At 36.8% G+C, this 22,512-nt stretch overlaps 2 protein-coding genes across 24 annotated transcripts in view; one reads left to right on the forward strand and one right to left on the reverse strand.

Moving 5' to 3' along the window:
- The window catches only part of Tab2 (TAK1-associated binding protein 2), a 175,294-nt gene that overhangs the window by 138,891 nt on the left and 13,891 nt on the right, over window positions 1–22,512 (forward strand). For 8 of the 23 annotated variants that reach the window (XM_073989805.1, XM_073989806.1, XM_073989804.1 and 5 more), the window contains one exon: window positions 19,151–21,362. In XM_073989805.1, coding sequence (XP_073845906.1) covers window positions 19,181–21,362 — 2,182 coding nt within the window. In that variant the 5' untranslated portion in view covers window positions 19,151–19,180. Of the gene's footprint in view, window positions 1–6,317; window positions 7,157–17,166; window positions 17,761–19,150; window positions 21,363–22,512 lie in introns of those variants that run through there. The other 15 variants (XM_073989812.1, XM_073989822.1, XM_073989828.1 and 12 more) reach the window with 10 other exon arrangements.
- The window catches only part of LOC141405464 (uncharacterized), a 73,592-nt gene that overhangs the window by 49,241 nt on the left and 1,839 nt on the right, over window positions 1–22,512 (reverse strand). The gene's annotated exons all lie outside the window — the stretch shown is intronic.

Genomic DNA, 22,512 nt, shown 5'->3' on the forward strand with positions numbered 1-22,512 from the left:
TTTATCAACCAATGTAGATAATTTATCCACCAATGTGGATATTTTTATAGACCAATGTGGATAATTTTACCCACCAATGTTGATAATTTTATCCTCCTATGTGGATAATTTTGTCCACCAATGTAAATAATTTTATCCACCGACATCGATCATTTTACCCACCAACGTGGATAATTTTTCCACCAATGTGGATAATTTTATCCACGAACTGAGATAATTTCTATCCACCAATGTGTATAATTTTTCCGCCAATGTGAATAATTTTGTCTACAAACTTGGATAATTTCTATGCCAACGTGGACAATTCTATACACCAACGTCAGTAATTTTACCCCCATACATTCCATGTATGGGACACTAGTCAAACTCGACGATGAATCCGAAGACGATGTTGGAGACACGCTGGGAGTTGTTCAGCCACAGCAGCCAACAACATATCTCCTATCACAGTAGTCCTGGAAACGGCTAAGATCTGAGCTGCCTCGGAAGTACACCTAGGGGTCGATTATGGATAGCAACTCAACTGTAGTTGCGTTGCCAGATAAGAAAATCATACAATTAAAATGTGTGGAAGGACAGAAATGTTTGTGAAATTCATTCAATATCAGTGTTTTGAACCTTCAGCTAGTAATTTGATAGTGAAAAAGTAAAAATTTCAATGCAGAAATGGAATTTGCTATTATTAAATTTGCTGTGGGCAACGCAACTGGAGTTTGGTTGCTATCCATAATCGGCCCCCTATTCTCTACATCTATACATCTCACCAATGTTGACACAGGAAAAGGGGAATAATATGGGGCATGCATAAACACCTAGAATACCTAGCATATGCAGATGATATTTGCTTATTATCTCACAAATTTTCTGATATACAACTGGAATTAAACGACTTGGCTGTAATGGCAAAACAAGCAGGGCTGGATATTAATATTGGTAAAACTTTTGCAATGCGAATAAACAACTCGTCCGACTGCAGCTTCACGATCTCAAACCATCCCATCGAGTTTGTCAAAAATTTTTGTTATCTGGGTAGCATGATGTCGATTGACAACGGTGTTGACGACGATATTGACAACCGGCTGAGAAAAGCCAGGTCAGCATTTGGCCGCTTAAACAAAATCTGGAGAGCAACACAAATATCCCAGAATACTAAATTAAAAATCTTCAACTCATGCGTGAAGTCAACACTTCTTTATGGCAGTGAAACATGGCTCATGTCAAAAACGTTAGCCCAAAAACTGCAAACCTTCATCAACAAATGTCTTCGAATAATCTGTGGCATATTTTGGCCAAACACTATTTCAAACATAGATTTACATACCAGGATGAGAGAAGAATCTATTACAAAGCAAATCGCTAGACGGAAGTGGAGATGGATTGGGCACACTTTAAGAAAACCGGTCACCAGTATTTCTCGTGCGGCTCTTGAATGGAACCCTCAAGGATCTCGACGTCCAGGACGTCCAAAAAATACACGGCGCAGAACAATCCAAAATGAATTATCAAGAATTAATATATCAATCAATGACTTAAAAACAATATGTATCGATAAAATAAGATATAATTTTCTTGTAAAAGCCCTATGCTCCCAAGAGGAACAATAAAGGAAAACAAATGTTGACAAGTGGTGGGGCTTTTCTCCTTACCGTTATGGAACAAAAAAGCGCGGAACAGGTATTCTCACCCACCAAAAAAAATGTATAAATCGTTGAAATCAGGGTCACAAGAACTACCTGCGTTGAAAATTTCAAACCGGTTAATGCATTCCGGCGTTATCATGCGCACAAGACATTTAAATTAATGTCAGTTAATTTTTTTGTACTTTCGGGGATAATATCTCCCAATATATGGACTTGCGCAAAAAAAAATAAACAAAAAATAATGTTGTTGTAATTAGTATTACACAAGGTATACATTTGATAAAAATTCCAAAATTATTCTCAGGCAACCCTTAAGCTGCATGTAATCAAATTTTTTGAAATTTCGAAGGGGAGGTGCCTATAGGATCCACCCCTGTAAGTTTGAAAGAAATATTACGAAAATTTGGACTAAAACCATTATTTCAATGATCCATTCTTCCTCGTATCAAACTGTATATTCCCTATTTTAAAACATAAAGCTGATGGTATAGAAAGTCGAGAGTCAAGAATCTACTTAAGTGGATCTGTTATCAACATTTATTGCCAGATCAAATTTAGTGGATTTTTAACTCTCGATATTTTATACCATCAGCCAAGATCATAGTATAGATGAGCAAAACAACATGGGTGAGTTTGGCTGAGGGTTTGTGATTAGTACATCTTACCATCCAGATACAATTGGGATAAAGCAAAATCCACCAATATCCGTCTTATATGAGTCCAAACTGAAACCAAAGATGAACAGACCAATGATATATTTTACCAGCACATACATAAGGTCTTTTTCTATCTCTGCTCACTTGTTTTAACGCTCTCTCTAATCAGGTCAACGGTTTGACGAAACGTATACGTAATGTGATTTAAAAAAAGAGAAACACTCATGTAACGTATACGTCACCGTTTAAATGCATTTCTATGATTAAATTAACGTTATTTTTTATTTTTAGTCCATGTTTTTGCTTTCTCGTGTGTGTGTATGAAACCCACACCTCCGGAAACAAAAGAAACAACATGAACAAATGTTACTAAAAAATACAAGACAGAAATTCAAAAACAATTTTTAAAGCGCTTATTTATATACCACGAAGAATGAATGAAAAAAGGAATGCAGATTTTTGATATTTTTATGCAAGATTACAAATCGAAAATTCCTATGAAAAAGAAACTGCCTAACAGGAAAATTGTCTCCCCAAAAATAATTTTTCATCAGAAAAACAACATAACTCGTTTTATCAGAAAATATGTGAACATACAAACCTACATCTGAACGAAAGAAATAAAAAACAAAACGATTATTTACGAGTGGGTGGCCGGGTTGGAACATTATTTTAATATGTTCGAACAAATATTAATAATAAATATTTAACTGAAAAAGAAAATAACAATAATATATAAAGAATGAAACAATCAAAAGAACACAACGTTCATAATATACGATCCTGTTGTTGTTTAACGACAACGAAATTGGCTTTCACATTGAGAAAAAAATCGCAAGGCAAATTTTGAAACAAAAGAAAGCAATATTTACCGACATATAGTGGGCGGAGTAGGGCGCCAGCCCGGCCAGGCAATTCGTATTAAAATTGTGTTTTTATTTTCTTGTTGGTAGTAATGGACACTCGTTCGATAGGAAAATCTACTAAACTTTATTCTAATAAATTATTTGTTTCACAAGACATCTATTAGCGTAATTTAAAAGGTCTATGACGTGCGCCACTGTGCCATAAATCAAACGTTAAGGGGTCGTTTATGACCACAACTATTACAGATTGATAAACAAACTATCCATAAACTATCCTATACATAAAATATCCATCCACTTTGGTGGAAAAAGTTATCCACACTAGGGGATAAATTATCCACGTTGGTAGATAAAATTATCCATGCCGGTGGATAAAATTATCCACATTTTTGGATAAAATTATCCACTTTGGTGGGTGAAATTATCCGCGTTGGTGGATAAAACTATCCACGTTGGTGGATAAAATTATCCCCATTAGTGGATAAAATTATCCACGTTGGTGGATAAAATTATCTTCATTAGGGGATAAATTATTCACGTTGGTGGATAAAATAATCTATGCCGGTGGATAAAATTATGTACATTGGTGGATAAAACTATCCGTTGGTGGATAAGATTATCCACGTTGGTGGATAAAATTATTTTCTTTAGGGGATAAATTATGTACGTTGCAAGATAAAATTATCTATGCCGGTGGATAAAATTATCCACATTAGTGTATAAATTATCCACGTTGGTGGATAAAATTATCCACATTGGTGGATAAAAATTAAATTAAATAAAATCATACACATTGGTGGATGCAATTATCCACGTTGGCGGATAAAATTATTCATGTTGGTGGATAAAATTATCCACATTATGGAATAAATTATACACGTTAGAAGACAAAATTATCCATGCCGTTGGATAAAATGATCCACATTGGTGGATAAATTTTCCACGTTGGTAAAATTATCCACGTTGGTGGATAAAATTATCCCCATTAGTGTAAGAACTCAATAGGTGAATGCTGTTAGTGGGTTAAGACCTCAGGTTATATACACTGGATTTGTAAGACTGTGGTCTGTCTCACCTTCACATATGCACGTTTTTTCATGCGCTTTGTATCAAATCAAACCAGGAAAAAGTGTAGAGTGTACAACGCGCAGCTTCGATCCTCATGATCGGCGCTGTCAAAAGCACACCGTATTGCTGGATATCAAAACTTTGAATACTCTAATTTACGCTTTTAGGCTCAGGGAGATGTAGATCTGTGGCGAGTTTCGTTTTGGACACAGGGGAGGCTTTCTGGGCCCTATGTAGATTAGGTATTACCTCGCATCAATGCTTCCACTTCCACGAAGGTTGATCATCTATATAGATGGATCCATAACGAAAGAGTAATATGTCATCCTAATCTAGATCCATATCCAAGATGGAGTATATCGGTCAACTTCTTTTAGACCACTTGTGTTCTTTATACCCTCAGCATTTATGCTAACGAGGGTATATACACTTTCATACGGGCTTAATATGCCTCATCGAAGTAATGGATTTAGACCCCAAGTATGTTTGGACGAAATGTGTTTCAGACAATTTGGAGTTGATTTAGCCATGTCCGTCCGTCTGTCTGTATGTCTGTCTGGCTGGCTGGAGCGCACTATATCTCTCGAACGGATCAACTGATTCGGTCCAAAATTTGGCTTTCGTAATATTTTGTCCAAACTTAGTTTAAGTTCGAAAATGGGTTATATCGGTCCACTCCTTCCGGTACCTCCCCCACAAAACTTCGGGCAAGCCCATACTTCTTCAGAAAATAGCCTGAATGTTGCGCAAGATAACTCTTGAACGGATCTGCCGATTCGGTCCAAAATTTGGCCTTCGTAATATTTTGTCCAAACTTGGTTTAAATTCGAAGATAAGCCATATTTGGCCACTCCTTCAGGTACCTCCCTCACAAAAGTTCTAAACTTTTCGCTAAAATGGTGTGCACGGTAACTCTCGAAGGTAGTAACCGAGTTGGTGCATACTGTGCACATCGCAATATTTCTACGAAACATAGATTAGGTTCGAATATGGACTGTATATGTCAAATCCTTCGGGTACCTCCTACTAAAAATTCCGAAAACAGTTTGAGAACTGCTATCGAATCCCTTTGATTTCGTTGGTATCAGTTTGTATTCGTTGTCCCCATTACGACGGCACAAGTTTTTTCAGCGGCAAGTCTATAGTTCTTGAGGAAATGACCCGAAAGCTGTAAAAACCCCTACGACATTAGCAGCGGGAGCGCACGGTAACTTTCGAACGGATCAGCCGATTTGACCAAAAGTTTGGCCTTCGTAATATTTTGTCCAAACTTGGTTTAAGTTCTAAGGTGAGCCATATCGGTTCACTCCTTCGTGTACCACTTGAGGAAATGACCCGAAAGCTGTAAAAACCCCTACGACATTAGCAGCGGGAGCGCACGGTAACTTTCGAACGGATCAGCCGATTTGACCAAAAGTTTGGCCTTCGTAATATTTTGTCCAAACTTGGTTTAAGTTCTAAGGTGAGCCATATCGGTTCACTCCTTCGTGTACCTCCCCACAAAAGTTTAAAAAATGCCACTAAAAGGGTACGCACTATATCTCTTAAACGGACATGCCGATTTGGTACAAAGGAATCCAAAGATCTGCTGATATTTTGTCCAAATCGGTCTTCTTTTTAGGGCACCTTCAAACAGGCTGAGGGTATATCTCTGTCGGCAAAGCCGACTGATACTTTTTTACTTGTTTTGGTATATTTTCATTTGAAAATCTAAATGAAAACTTCAATATTACATACATACCTTAAGCATACATTGGCTTTGGTATTCCCCAAAGAAGCCCAAAGTCGTAAAATGATCTTCTGTTCTCATTTCTTTTCACTTCACAAATATATGTATATGTATGTAAATTGCTAAAATTTCTCTTTTCTTGCCAATTATGTTCTCATCCACACTCTTATTCTCTGAGAATTTAAAGAAAATAACATGTTTTTATTTTTGAAAAAAAAAAAATCTTCTGGTCTCCCCCGCAAACGTTAAAGAAAAAAATGAAACAAATTTTGTTTTTCTTTCTATTCTGTCTGGTCACTTTCTTTTCACTTTGATTGCTGCTCATCTTTGCCTTATTGCTGCAGAGAAAATTTTCCTCAGTTTTACTCAGGCATTTAAAGCGTTGACAACACAATCCAAATGAACCGAGAAAAATAAAACACAACAACAACAAAACGGGGAAATTTTAAATTCGTGAATTTTCTTAAAACCAAAGAAAAAAATTTGAAAAAGATTTTAGTAAATCACAGAAAATAAATATATAATAATATATACTATTTTGTACATTGTTTCACCAAATATTTAAATTCAATTCAATATCACCTCCTCTCTGCGTGTGTGCATAAATGGGTTTTAAATTTATGGTTAATATTGGAAAAAATAATTAAAATTTTTGTTGCTGTAAATACCCCAACCAACGACCCATTTGTTTCAATATATCCGAGTGAATCGTTTTAATTTACAACAAAGAAAAAAATATTTTTGCTATTATAAATAAATAATTCTTGGAAATTTATAAGGAATTAATAAAATTGTGCTTTATAAAAAAGAGGAAATAAAAAACGAAGAAAAGAATGTTAAAATATGTGCAAATATTTCAAACAAAAAAATTAACAAATCATACAAATTTGTTTGTGAAAAATTGCTAAACAAAAGTTAGCCATTTTATTTAATAGCAAATATAAAAAATTAAAAAAAATACTTATGAAAAGTTTTTTCATTCTCAAAAAAGTGTTGCTTCGATGGCCTAGACCTTTAGTGAAAAATTCATTCGTCTGAAATTTTTGTTTATAAAAGAAAATACTGACGTATTTGTTTTAAAAATAGATTTGCAACAAAAAACCAAACGGATTCAATCAAAAGAAAAATAAAGTAATATTTTTAAATATTAAATAATACAACAAATATTTTTAAACGTTTTATAAAGTTGTTAAAAATGTAAGTTTTTAACTGCACTGTAATTAATAAAATAATTGTTTTAATACTTTAATGAAAGTGAATGAAAATTTCATAGACATTTTATTTGAAAACATGAGTTGCTATTTTATTAATAGTGTTGTTCGATACTCTGAAAATTAGCTCAATAATGAACATATAAATATATTTTTATTCAATGTGATATATCTTAAATATATATTTAGAATAGATATATCTAGAATAGAGATATTTAATTATATGTGTTTTTCTGGACTCATCTCAATCGCTCTGCAAAATTAATACTTTTTATACCCTACACCACTATGTGGTAAGGGGTATTATGTGTTAGTGCATTTGTATGTAACATACAAAAGGAAGCGAGATAGACCCATAGTTCCTTCTAGGGATATACATAGAATCACTTTCTGAGTCGATTTATGCATGTCCGTCCGTCCGTCCGTCCGTTCGCAACATACAGGTCGCATTTGTTGACCGATTTCGCTGAAAATTGGGGAATACCATTTTTTTAGCCGTCGGAAGATCAAGTTCGAAGATGGGCTATATCGGTCCAAGTTTTGGTATAGCCCCCATATAACGGTACCTCCCGATTTAAGGTATTTTAAGGATCTTAGCCGCAATTGTTGCCCAAACCAGCTGAAATTTTACATTTGAGGTTCCCAATGGCCGCGAAATTGCTCCACTAAAAATTGTCAAGATAGGTCCACGGTTCGGTATAGTCCCCATAAAACGATACCTCCCGATTTAAGGTATTTTATGGATCTTAGCCACATTTTTTGCCCAAACTAGCTGAAATTTTACATTTCAGGTTCTCAATGGCCGCGAAATTGCTCCACTAAAAATTGTCAAGATAGGTCCACGGTTCGGTATAGTCCCCATATAACGATACCTCCCGATTTAAGGTATTTTAGGGATCTTAGCCACATTTTTTGCTTGAACTAGCTGAAATTTTACATATGTGGTTCCCAGTGGCCACGAAATTTCGCCACTTAAAATTGTTAAGATAGGTCCATGTTTTTTTGTAGCCCCCATATAACGGTACCTCCCGATTTTAGGTATTTTAACGATTTTCCCCAAATATGGATCCAATTTGCGTATTGGGATGTATACTAATTATTTCATTTTTACATATTTCGACTGGTGTACAGTATCGGCCAAAACTAAAGCACCCCCTCAGTAAATTTTTTTGAAATGATAATTTTTTTATGAAAACTATATTATAAATTTATTTTTTATCTTTCTTTTTATTTATTTATATCTTTATAATTGGAAAATACAAAAATAAGGAGATCAGAATTTAATAAACAAAAGTTAAAATTCAAAAAACATTTTAGGTCGCAAATATAAGCGGACAAAACTAAAGCACCCCCCCATTTGAGGTACACCAAAAACTATTGAAATCAATATTTCGTTGCTTATCCTCTATTCTGGATGACACAATCACATCTTTTAGGCATAAAGGATACTAAATTATTAATTATTGCAGGCGAAATAATCGATTTTCGGAAAATTTAGCTTAAATCCTCAAAATACTGAAAATCGGAAGGTACCGTTATATGGAGGCTATACCCAAACGTGGACCCAGGTCCACGATTTTTGGTGGATATGTTTTGTGACCATTAAGAACCCTAAGTACCCAATTACAGCTAATTTAGTAGGAAAATGTGGCTTAAATATCCGAAATACCAAAGATCGGAAGGTACCGCTATAAGGGGCTATTCCAAAACATTAACCGATATTGTTCATATTCATCCAAAAATGATGCTACAGCATCCACTAGTCAAATACAATACGCTAACGTTTAAAAATTAGCAAAAGAACGAATTGCAGAAGAACGATAGACGCCGGCTTATTCAGTCAACGAATAAAACCTTTCATATCGACTAAAAATTAAGGAGCCAGACTGGCATTCGCCAAGACCCATTTGAACTGTTTTCCGATGAATCTATGTTTAATTTAAAGTATTCAGATGGTAAAAGACTTGGAACAAATGGGCAACCGTTAAATCCTAAATTTTGCAAAGACGCTGTAAAACATGGAGTCGGAAGGTTTTTTGCTGGTCGTCGACTGAATAAGCCGGCGTCTACCGTTCTTTTACAATTCGTTCTTTTGCTAATGTTTAAACCAAAGGGATTTAGTATTTGACCAGAGAATGCTGTAGCATCATTTTTGGATGAATATGAACAATATCGGTTAATGTTTTGGTATAGCCCCCTTATAGCGGTACCTTCCGATCTTTGGTATTTCGGATATTTAAGCCACATTTTCCTACTAAATTAGCTGTAATTGGGTACTTAGGGTTCTTAGTGGTCACAAAACATATCCACCAAAAATCGTGGACCTGGGTCCACGTTTGGGTATAGCCTCCATATAACGGTACCTTCCGATTTTCAGTATTTTGAGGATTTAAGCTAAATTTTCCGAAAATCGATTATTTCGCCTGCAATAATTAATAATTTAGTATCTTTATGCCTAAAAGATGTGATTGTGTCATCCAGAATAGAGGATAAGCAACGAAATATTGATTTCAATAGTTTTTGGTGTACCTCAAATGGGGGGGTGCTTTAGTTTTGTCCGCTTATATTTGCGACCTAAAATGTTTTTTGAATTTTAACTTTTGTTTATTAAATTCTGATCTCCTTATTTTTGTATTTTCCAATTATAAAGATATAAATAAATAAAAAGAAAGATAAAAAATAAATTTATAATTTAGTTTTCATAAAAAAATTATCATTTCAAAAAAATTTACTGAGGGGGTGCTTTAGTTTTGGCCGATACTGTAGGTAGGGTATTACATAGTCGGCCCCGCCCGACTTTGGTCTTTTCCTACTGGTTTAAAGTGAGGTTTTTGAAAATTCTGAGCCCATATCTCGGGAATTATTAAAGTTGTACCATTGGCCCACCACAAGTACTAAATGTTGTTGTACAAAAACCAACACGATCTCTTCAAGTTTTTGAACTTTTGTTGTGAAGTAGCCGAGAGAGTGAACTTGTAGTCCATGTGTAGCAGTTCATCTAGGAAATTTTCCTAAGGTTTGGAAGAAATATTACTAAATGTAAAATTTGAACCACGTCAATTATTCTTCTCGATAGTTTGTGTGCGCACCAGTGATTTCTGATGGTGATCGTAGGTATTTTAAGAACTTTAGGAGATTTATAATTATTTATGTTTTCCGAACTAACCAATAGTTCTGCTAACATAATAGAGAAAATCCAAATAATTATACCATCAGCCATATGGCTAGGAAGGGAGTATTTGATTTGATATGATTAAAAATGTGCCCAGCGAAATAGAACCATTCGGTTTCTGACAATTTGGTCCGATAGTAATATTTCTTTAAAACTTAGATCAAGTATGAATTCGAAATACCTTTGATAAAATATTCAAAACTATCGGAGACCTGTAGTGCGATTCTCTAACTCATTTTTTGAGTTACCGACAAATGTCGGTAAAATTAAAACGCAAAGTTATGAATGAAAAGTCGACAAAGCTGTTGCTATCGGTAGAACTTTACGACTAATTTCTTTTGGTCGCTAACTTACCGAAAAATATCGTTAATTACCGAATTTATAAGCATTTTATAACGATCTGGTTTAGATTGTTCAGGAAAACACAAGCGAGGATTTGATGTAGACTGCCGGATGGACAAGTTGTCTCATTGTGATCTTATCTGATAGTTACCATAACGTGTTAGAATGGAGATCACCTCTTGTGATCTTATCTGATGGTTATGTAACGCGTTAAAATGTAGATCACAAACTGAGCGATTTTATTGAATTTTGTTCTAGCTTAAGTACTAATCGTGAGAAGAAATAGTAGGGCGTAAATATATTAGTAATAGTTTACAGTTTCATAAAAAGGTATATCGAAAGTAGTAATTAATGAGTTGTTTTACAAGAGTAGTAGAATAAATTATTTACATGGTTGCATTCTGTGAGTTAACTTTAAAATACAATGAATCAATCACAATGGGAAATTGGAATATTTACAAACTCACAATGACAAAGGTACAAAACTATGAAAATTGTTACTATTGAGATGTAGAGGGCATGAAAGTGTAATTATTGAAATATGGATTGCTTCAGTCTCCCCCTCTGATGCTGAAAGCGTCCCGATGAAGCATCAGAAATTACGGATTGTTGAACTTCTATTGTAACCTGCATCAGGATTGTTGCTTCTGCTTAGGATGGACTGCATCATGAACAATCGGTTGTTGAACTGCTATTGTGCCAATAAGACTGTAGTAAATGCATAAAGATGGCGTTGAAGACTTTCTCCGGAACCTTCCCCTGGAGTAAAGGTTAATAACTAACGGTAGAGGTGGATGTATTTTGCCTCCCCCTGGAGTAAAACTGCATCGTACACGTACATTGTTGGTGATTCATCAACCTTCTTTTTCTCAACATGGTTCGCGGTTCATTTTGCAGAAGTAAAGATGAATAACTGACAGCAGAGGTGGATGTATGTTTACCTCACCCTGGAGTAAAACTCATACATCGTACACGTACATAGTTGTTGATTCATCGAGCTTCTTTTCCAACAGGCATTTTCTTCTTGTGGGTCATCTTTGGATACGAATGCGGCAACTGATCGTTCCAAGAATTACGCTGTGCTATTGATTTTGTTGTTGTCCTTGGCTATTACTCACAGTTAAGGTTGGTGTGGTCGTGATACATGGCCACGATTTGGGCGCCATTATAACGATCTGGTTTAGATTGTTCAGGAAAACACAAGCGAGGATTTGATGTAGACTGCCGGATGGACAAGTTGTCTCATTGTGATCTTATCTGATAGTTACCATAACGTGTTAGAATGGAGATCACCTCTTGTGATCTTATCTGATGGTTATGTAACGCGTTAGAATGTAGATCACAAACTGAGCGATTTTTTTGAATTTTGTTCTAGCTTAAGTACTAATCGTGAGAAGAAATAGTAGGGCGTAAATATATTAGTAATAGTTTACAGTTGCATAAAAAGGTATAACGAAAGTAGTAATTAATGAGTTGTTTTACAAGAGTAGTAGAATAAATTATTTACATGGTTGCATTCTGTCAGTTAACTTTAAAATACAATGAATCAATCACAATGGGAAATTGGAATATTTACAAACTCACAATGACAAAGGTACAAAACTATGAAAATTGTTACTATTGAGATGTAGAGGGCATGAAAGTGTAATTATTGAAATATGGATTGCTTCAATTTTAATTTTACCGATATTTGTCCTTAACTCAAAAAATCGGTTACAGAATCGCACTACTGGCTCTAGATACAAGTGCATTTTTTAATATGGTCGGAAGGTTTCTGAAGGAGTAGCTCTATAATATATTCGACTGGCATATTCAACAGTGGGTAGGAAAATAATACCCATACAAGAGACATCGGGCCTAAAACAATACACAAACCTAATATTTTTTAAATTTGTGTGGGAGATGTCGTGTGAAGCCAGCCAATATTTTTTTCTAATTCGGATCGATTTTTTTAGAAAATTTAAATTTTTCTCCGAATTTTCCATGAGTTTTCTTCCGAATTCGCACCGAATTCGTCGTGAAACTCTAACATTTTTTTTAGAATTTCCTTAGAAAAACTTTGCGAATTCGGTGACCACATCCATACAACTTTTGTACCGAATTTGGAAATTTGTTCAGAGATTCTGACCGAATTTTAAACGAATTTGGAAAAACATGTTTGCTGGGTAATAGTAGAACAATGTGTACACGAGTGCACATTTAGAAAACCGATTAAAAACCGGAACGAAGATTCTTAAGATTCTTCAGAAAATGTGCAGAGATTCTTAAGAAAAAAAGCGTTTAGAAAGTCAGTACAATTTCTTGGAAAATATTAGAGAAATCGACAAATTTCTAAACAATATTCAGAAAATATCGGAAAAAATCGGAAATCAGAGCACTCGGGAAAAACTGTTAGTTGGGAAGAAGCGCACGCTTAGCTCCACTGACTCATTGGGTAGTAGAATAAAACCCTATACAAGACTTGGTGTGAAACTGAACACAAGGGGAAAATTTTTAAGCTTTGGGTGGGAACCATGTCGGCTACTCTGTTCCGGAGTTATCGTGCACATATGTAAATTTAATTGATGGCCATATGAGGTTTATAGAGCTTTCGAGCCATTATCTCATGAACTGTGGATTTTCTAACGAAAAAAATTATATCGATGTAATGAAGATCACAACGAGTACCTTCTGTCAAAAAATTTTAAAACAATCCTGTGTTTAAACTAAAATTAGTGGGATTTGGTACGGGGAGTTGACTGTTATAGTCCAACTACAATCTTATATTTATGGGAGAGTTTTTAAGATGTGCACGTTTTGGAATATGTCAGTTACTCCGTTTCGCAGTTATCGTGAGCATCATCCACTTTTATTGGTGTCCCTAGAGGTTTTCGGAGTATGAACTCGCCCACGAAAAAAATATATCGCAGACCAACATCTTCCTTAAATTTTTAGTATGTATATACAGACGTTATCTTCCAACTTGATCGAAGTATGGGTGAAATATTATGATATGAAAGATTTGAATCATGTCGGTTCTTCGTTTCGGAGTTATCGTGATGGGTCATTTTGGTCCGTAGGAGTTTTTGGAGCTTTCTCCTGAAAACAAATATATATCGGGGAAATTGGAATCATTAAGTGAAAGTTAGTAAACTTTTAAGGGGGATGTATCCAAAGGAATGGACCGTTATATTCTATACTCAAAATTGATCTAGGCTTGGAAGTAATATTATTATGAAAATAGGTCCAAATCCTATTTTCAAATTTTAACATTAACATTGCCTAGAATATTTTTAAAGACATGATCGGGACATCGGCTACATGTTCTTTGGCTAACTACAAACCCACAACTCACGCTTGGTTTTTAGGGCCACCTTTAGGATTTTTTGTAGAAATGTTCCCGTTCCATCGCGCTTTTTGCAACTATATGGCCATATATTCCAGATGGAGATTCGCAGATCATGGAGCTTAAACCGTTTGGTAAATCTGGAGTTTTAGATAATAGAATTGGAGAATTGGATATTAGAATTGGAGAATTGGATATTATGGCAGGATCTTTGCGCAATTTTCACCCTTCCATTGCACTTCCTGAAAGCGGATGGTATCGGTGCAAACCTTTCAGATTTGGCAGATTTGCAGTACGTAAACTACGGCACCTTTTCTGAAAAGAGAATGGACATTGCAGGTACAGTTTTACAGATCATTGATCTTCAAACATTTGTCGGGGTCGTCAACCTTTTGGAGCATTCTTAATTATTCATTATACCCTCAGCATTTATGCTAACGAGGGTATATACACTTTCAGATGGGCAAAATGTGCCTCATCGAAATAATGGTTTTAGACCCCAAGTATGTTTGGACGAAATCCGTTTCAGACAATTTGGTGTTGATTCAGCCATGTCAGTCTGTCTGGCTGGAGCGCACGATAACTCTCGAAAGGATCAACAGATTAAGATTCCAAAATTTGTCTTTCGTAATATTTTGTACAAACTTAGTTTAAGTTCGAAGATGGGTTATATCGGTCCACTCCTTCCGGTAACTCCCCCACAAAAATTTGAAAATGTTCGGAAAATTTGTTCTCACGATAACTCTTGAAGGTGTTCCACATCGTGAAATTTCTACTAGCCTTAGATGTGGTTCCAATATGGACTCAATCGGTCCACACCTTCGGGTACCTCCCACACAAAATTTCGGAAAAGTTCAGTTTAGGACCTGCTATCGAATTGCTTTGTTCTGCCCCCTGTACGACTGTAGAAGTTTCATCAGGGGCAAGTCCATACATCCTGAGAAAATATCCCGAAAGGTGCAAAAAAACCCATGACACCGTGTGTAGTCGTTGGAGTGCAAGATAACTCTCGAACGGATCTGCCGATTCGGTCCAAAATTTGAGCTTCGTAATAATTTGTCCAAACTTAGTTCCATCCTTTAGGTACCTCCCCCACAAAAGTTCAAAAATGTTCCGAAAAATTGTGCGCTCGATAACTCTTTATGGTTGACCAATTTGGTCCATACTTTACACATTCTAATTTATCTACCAGATATAGACCATATTGTGGACTATATTTGTCCACTCCTTCGTGTACCTCCCACACAAAATTTCGGATAAGTTCAATTTAAGACCTGCTCTCGAATCACTTTGTTTTTTGAAGCAACTTGCATTCGCTGCATCAATTACGACGGTAAAAGTTACTTTTAGGGGCAAGTTCATAATTCTTGAGAAAACAGCCCGTAAGGTGTGGAAACCCCTATGGCACCATATGAGTGGCTGGAGAGCACGATAACTCTCCAACTGATCAACCGATTTGGTCCAAAATTTGGCCTTCATTATATTTTGTCCAAACTTAGTTTCAGTTCGAAGATGGGAAAGAGCGGTACACAACTTCTGGTATCTTGAACGGGGCAACTAATTTAGTCCAAATTTTGGATTTCCTAATAATTTGTCCAAATTTAGTTTAACTTCTAAAATGGCCCATATCGGTCCTCTCCTTAGGGTACAGCCCCCCCCCCAGTCTAAGCGCAGTTTAGAGTCTGTTCGAAGATCCTTTTCTGGTTCTGCTTACAGCCATATTATGTCCATGTTTCCTGGCATACTGGTCCAAAAGTTATACGATGATCCACTGAAATGACTAGTGGGCGCGATGTCTATCGAAAAGATATGACTCCCAAAATAATATTCACTTCCATAATGGACTATGTCGGTCCATTCTTTAAGTACCTCCTCCGCTGCACTTTTGAACTTTAGTCCTAATTCACATTTTTGTCGGCAAGTTCAATTTTCCAAAAAGGGCCATAAAATTCTGAAAAGACCCTAAATACATTCGATCTGTCCGTAGATGAAAGTTTCAATTCACATAGGCTGAGGGTATATCTCTGTCGGCAAAGATGGCTGATACTTTTTACTTGTTATTTGTCTCTTACATATTTAGTTTTTTTCATCGTAGTGTTTTTTTGCTAGGCGGATTACAATCGTATTGCCTTAAACAATACCTTTAAACTTCTCATAGGTGAACGTGGCATTGGCTGTTCAAATAGCACTCCAGAATATTTCCAGAAATACCTCTTGAAAAAATTAATCCTTTGAGGGTAAAATGCACATAAACGGAGGGTTTTGGTTTGGTATAGCCCTGGGGGACTCCGCCTTTAAGACGCGTACAGTAAATCATAATATGTATTTCCAACTTGATTTTGATTATTCGGTGCAATTGTACCTTTACGCCTTTGCAAAAAATAACAAATTATGTTATCGCAACTACTACAACATAGCATAATCATATCTAATTTGTTGTTATTATGGATGGACTTTTGTTTGGTTAAACAATTTTAATCTATTAGTTTTTTTTGTGTGATGACGATGATGATGAGGGTGTTATTTAGTGTTCGTTGATCGGTCGATGGTTGTTGCGGTGTCATAAATATTTTTAAATTCAGTTGTCATTTGTTTATGCGACGAGAAATGTATTTTGTATTTATTATTTTCTACTCTCTCGTTCAATTTCTTTTTGTTTTCATTTTATTTTTAATTGTATTTTGTGTGTACATACCTCAAGCTATCCACCTATCTACCTACGGCGACGTATGCAAGAAAATATAGATGGTCTTTGAAAATATAACAGACGGACAGACATACAGAAAACCCAAACAACAGACAGTTGAGCAGACCGACAGGCTAGTCAGCCAGTAAGAAAGACCGGTAGTCTGCTGCTGCTGCTAGTGGTGCTGAAAGTAGCGCAGATCAATTCAATTTCGCTGACGTTAGCAAAAAAATGTTTGCTTTGTGTGTTAGCATTTTGCTCTAATTCTGGAAAATGAAATAATTTGTGTTTGTTTTTCATATTCTCCCATTTCCACGCTGAGGAGGATCATGCCTGTTTTTTCTTGCTTTTTCTAAAATATTTCTTTGTGTGGCCGACCCATCATGTTACAGTTGTTATTCTATGGCTTCGTAGCAGATAACAATGTGTTTTTGCTACTGTTGATAGCCAGCCATAGTAGTAGGCAGAGAGAGGGTTGAGAGGAGGTGGTTAGGAGGCATAGGCGTATTTCACCATTCTTCCCCAATTCTTAATTCAATTATAATAAAAACAACACCAAATTGTTGTAAAAAAATTTTATTTAGACGCTCATTTTATTTTTCTTTTGCTTTCATTCAATATCTCAATCGCTGTTCGTGAATGGTGGGCTTTTTTTTTGGTTAAGAGAGTAAACATTCCGTTAAATAACAACAAAACGTTAGTTTTTTCCCGGAAGTTGTTTTGTGTTCTTTATTTATTTGCGAGAGTCGGGCACTCCAATGTGATGGCTATAAATATTTGTGACTATGAGCAGCGATAACTTAAGTGAAGTGAAGAATTTTGCAAAGGAATTTCAATAAACAATTTAAATTTTAGCAATTATTGTTAAGTGGTCTAATTTAAAAATGAACTAACTATTTATATTAATCCTTGAGAGTTTTAGATTGAAAAGTGGGAATATCGACAATTTTCGGCTTAAATGTCTCGTTTAGGTACACCACTCGTATCGGGCAGTTATTGTTATCAAGATCACAAAGATTTCCACGTCATCGGAGACGTATTCCTAAACAAAATAATGGTGTTAAAGTAAGACAAATACAATTATTGCACTTCGAAGGATATGTCTTCTGATAGTTGGCACCCTTAAGAAAAACCCTTTGGATGGGGTCTTAAGAACCACCTTTTCCTTTGGAAAGAGTCTTAAGAAGCACCTTTTCCTTTGGAAAGGGTCTCAAGAAGGACCATTTCTTTTGGAAATGGTCTAAAGACGCACTCCTTCCTTTGGAAAGGGTCTTAGGTAGCATCCTTTTCTTTGGAAAGGGTCTTAGATAGCATCCTTTTCTTTGGAAAGGGTCTCAGGTAGCATCCTTTTCTTTGGAAAGGGTCTTAAGCATCACATTTTTTGCAAAAGGTTCCTAAGTAGCACCCTTTCCTTTGGAAAGGTTCCTAAGTAGCACCCTTTCCTTTGGAAAGGTTCGTAAGTAGCACCCTTTCCTTTGGAAAGGTTCCTAAGTAGCACCCTTTCCTTTGGAAAGGTTCCTAAGTAGCACCCTTTCCTTTGGAAAGGTTCCTAAGTAGCACCCTTTCCTTTGGAAAGGTTCCTAAGTAGCACCCTTTCCTTTGGAAAGGTTCCTAAGTAGCACCCTTTCCTTTGGAAAGGTTCCTAAGTAGCACCCTTTCCTTTGGAAAGGTTCCTAAGTAGCACCCTTTCCTTTGGAAAGGTTCCTAAGTAGCACCCTTTCCTTTGGAAAGGTTCCTAAGTAGCACCCTTTCCTTTGGAAAGGTTCCTAAGTAGCACCCTTTCCTTTGGAAAGGTTCCTAAGTAGCACCCTTTCCTTTGGAAAGGTTCCTAAGTAGCACCCTTTCCTTTGGAAAGGTTCCTAAGTAGCACCCTTTTCTTTGGAAAGTTTCCTAAGTAGCACCCTTTCCTTTGGAAAGGTTCCTAAGAAGCACCCTTTTCTTTGGAAAGGTTCTTAAGTAGCATCCTTTCCTCTGGAAAGGTTCTTAAGTAGCACCCTTTCCTCTGGAAAATGTCTTAAGTAGCACCCTTTCCTTTGAAAAGGGTCTTAAGTAGCATGCTTTTCTTTAAAAAGGGTCTTAAGTAGCACCCTTTCCTTTGGAAAGGATCTTAAGTAGCAACCTTTCCATTGGAAAGGGTCTTAAGTAGCACCCTTTCCTTTTAAAGGGTCTTAAGTAGCATCCTTTCCTTTCCAAGTCCGAAAGTAATAGCAACTTTTTGGGTATGTAGGGGTTGCGCTAAATTCTCCCCGCTCTAAATAACCGATTTCCTTTTTAGACCTAGCCATTGAATGAATAATAATTAGTTGATGCATTTAATTTGAAATGTAAAATTTGAAATTACATTCAGAATCGAACAAAAATTACTGTATTTGCTTAGGGCTTTATATAAATAAAAAAATAACCACTTTTGGTTTCTTCTTTCTAATCATTTTTTTCGTTATTTATTTATTTTTAGGTTCGTGATTTTGTTAAATGATGGCCAAAAATGGCGGCTAAACCACCAAAGCCGCCAGGAAATTTTCTAAAAAATCCACAAAATAATAATTCAATACACAACAACACAAACTCCAATAACTGTGAAAGCAATAACAACAACGGTGACAATTCATCAACAGCTGATTCAACTGCATGTAATGCCAATACGGCCAATATTACGACACCTCAATCTCCAACTACAACCACACCGACGACTACTTCTACCACTGGCGGCGTCAGTAGCCAAAAGAAATCTTCGTGCAATTGTACAAACATAACTATAATGCACTTGTTTCATGAAATGAAACAAGAGTTTCCAACCATACCCGATAACATAGTGACCCAGTGTGTCAATGAGAATTGTCATCAACGTGAGCAGTGTATTCGCATGTTGAGAAATGAATTGGAACTAAATCCAATACCCGTTCAAAGTTATCCTGCCAAAGTTTTACATCCGCCAAATACAAATTCAAGTAATCAGCAGAACAACAACAACGGTAACAGCAACACTGCACAAACAGTCGTCGCACCAGCTCATGCCAAACCACCGTTGCAACAAAAGCCCATTGTGCAGCAGAAACCACCATTAAAGCCACCACTAAAACCTGTAAGGCCAGCACCAACACAGCCACCAATTAAATTAAGTTCACCACATTTGCAGAGAAAAATTCCAACGTCGTCAGCTGGCAGCAATAACAACAACAATTCTCCAGTTCGGCGTCATCATCCATTCAATAAACAACAGATAACCTTACCTAGTGAAGAAATTATTGGTGTTACGGAAGGTGGTGGTGGTGGTGCGGATGGTGTTGGTGGCGACGTTATCAACGAAATGAAATTAAATGATATGTCAACAACAACAAAATCAGCAGCCACACAAAAGCGAGAGCAAGAGCAGCAATCATCTATTAGTTCACCACACAAAGAGCTAAACAACAACAGCAACAACAACACCTATGGATGCACAGAGAATCACAGTGGAGGCAATGGTATTGGTGAGTCGCCAGCACCACAACCCAGAGCAAGACCCACAACGCTCAATCTGAATAACCAACAACAGCAGCAACAACAAAGGCAACGTTTAAATGTGCAATTGCAAGAGCATTTTTTACAGCAACGTCATAGGCAACAGCAGCAGCAGCTACAACAGCCAACACTTAACACTGGAACCACAACAAAGCCTGTGCGTAAGGCACCTCTACCTCCCATTGCTCCAAAACCCACCACCCTAACCTCTACACCTCTCCAGCACCATGCAAACCCCCAGGTTTCCAACAACCACAGTGATTCTCTTCCCGCTCACACCAGCAACAGCAACAACAGCAACAACAGTCCCCTATCGGAATCAGAAATTTCCGTAAATGTTTCTATTTCCACACCACCCTCTCCCACCTCATCGACAACATCTAAAACTCACCACCACCAACACAATAGCCCACAAAACAAATCGCCAATACGACATCGTTCAGTCATAACATTACAACCCGAGCCACCGTATACGCGTGATTTCTTCCAACAGACAACAACTTTTGCCACAACACCCGGCGGTACAACAGCCCCGCTAACACCAACCACCACCACCTACAATTCTTCCTCTGTGGTTTCATCACCCACAAATTCTGGTGCTTCACAAAAAAGCTACACCTCGGTTAATCTCACATTGCGACCTCCCACCACTGTCCTTAATTCAGCCCTACAACCATCGGCCATTGATATAACTGCCGGCCCAGGGTTTTCGGGGGCAAGTGGTGGTGGTAAACATCTCTCGTATTCGAGTACATCGTATGATGCCCGTTTGGGTTATCAGCAAAATTTCCAAATAACTGTAACGGATGAAGGTGGTGTTTTCAGTGCCAGTCGCCGGCGTCCACAGCGTATCGGGGGACAAACACAACAAGTAAATATCTGTGAAAATCAATACGATGGTAATTCGGGTGATGATGATGATAAATGTAATCATGTAAATTCTTTATATGCCGAACAGCAACAACATATACAACAACAACAGCAGAAACAGTATTTACAACAACAGCAGCTACAGCAACTGCAACAATTTCACAATAGCAACTCTAAGAATTTGAAATCACTTCAGGGTACTTCAAGCGATTTGAAATCTCCTCAGGGTTTTGCAGACTCTTCGGATTCGGAATTTGGCAACAACATGTGTCTGGCACCACAACAAGCTGAAGATGGTAAGTCTTGGATGGAGTTTGGAGTTAGGTCAATATGTAAAGGGAAGGCAGAAAAGTTAAAGTTTTTTGTGACAATTTGAATTATTTTTTCACTTCGAAGATACTGGATTTCAATACTCAGAAAAGGTGACATGGACGAAATTATGGTTTTTGACCCACTTATGTTAATCCATTCCTTCGGGTATCTGCGACAAAGTTTAAAATGTCTTGTATTATGTGTACTGGTGCCACCGTGGTGCAATGCTATGCACAACCGCCAAATTTTCAACGGGGTCAAAATACCCTTTAATAATGTTAGCGAGATTTCTTGAGTATTTCAGCCATTTAAAACTTCTCTACACTTGGCGATAAACAGTAAGACCCATATCATTGATCTAATATGAATCGGGGTGCACTCATTCATATGAGAGAAGTCTCCCTTGTTTCTTCTGTGATGTTTGTGGAACAATTATTATTATGTGCAGTTTAAGGTCTGTTCAAGAATCGTTTTGGAATTTTCACCAAAGGCTATCCTTGTGGTCCTGAATAAAAATATATTTTCGTTGACAACTATATTTAATGGCCTCCCCCACAAAAGTTTCGCTTAAATGCAGTTTACGGTCAGTTTTAATGTTTTACGTAGACGAGTACGGCGACCAAATAAAATGGCCGTCGGACACGATAACTATAGGAAGGAGTAACTTCCAAACATCGATAAAGTTCCAATATGGTTCCTCCTCCACCAAAATTCAACACATTAGCGCTAGATTTTAATAGAGAATAGGCCTTGTGATCTTGACAGCTGATCGTGAGCCAGCTGACGCGTCTTGCTGTTGTTGTAGGAACGCAAATATGCTTGTTTGTGTATTGTCTTCAGTTATCAGTTTCTAGTTTCGCTGGGTCTAGATTCAAAAATTCTGTCAATTCTGTGATGTCAATTCAGGGCCAATTCGAATTGAGGTGACTGCACCGCGCGGTTCTCAATTGAGATAAAACCACTTGTGTTTTGCCTCGGCAGCTCGTTTTTTGTTATTGTGAGGCACCCTGTTGCAGTCCTCAAGCCGTCATCCAGGCAGGTTTGAATATTGTAGCACTGGCGCCAAAACAGACCAGCCTATTGCTTTATAAGAACGGGTTATTATGGTGCTGTGCATTTTCCGGAATCCATGTT

This window comes from Musca autumnalis, unplaced genomic scaffold (assembly GCF_047663935.1).
Source record: "Musca autumnalis isolate F117 unplaced genomic scaffold, ASM4766393v1 scaffold_5, whole genome shotgun sequence".
Classification (NCBI taxonomy): domain Eukaryota; kingdom Metazoa; phylum Arthropoda; class Insecta; order Diptera; family Muscidae; genus Musca; species Musca autumnalis.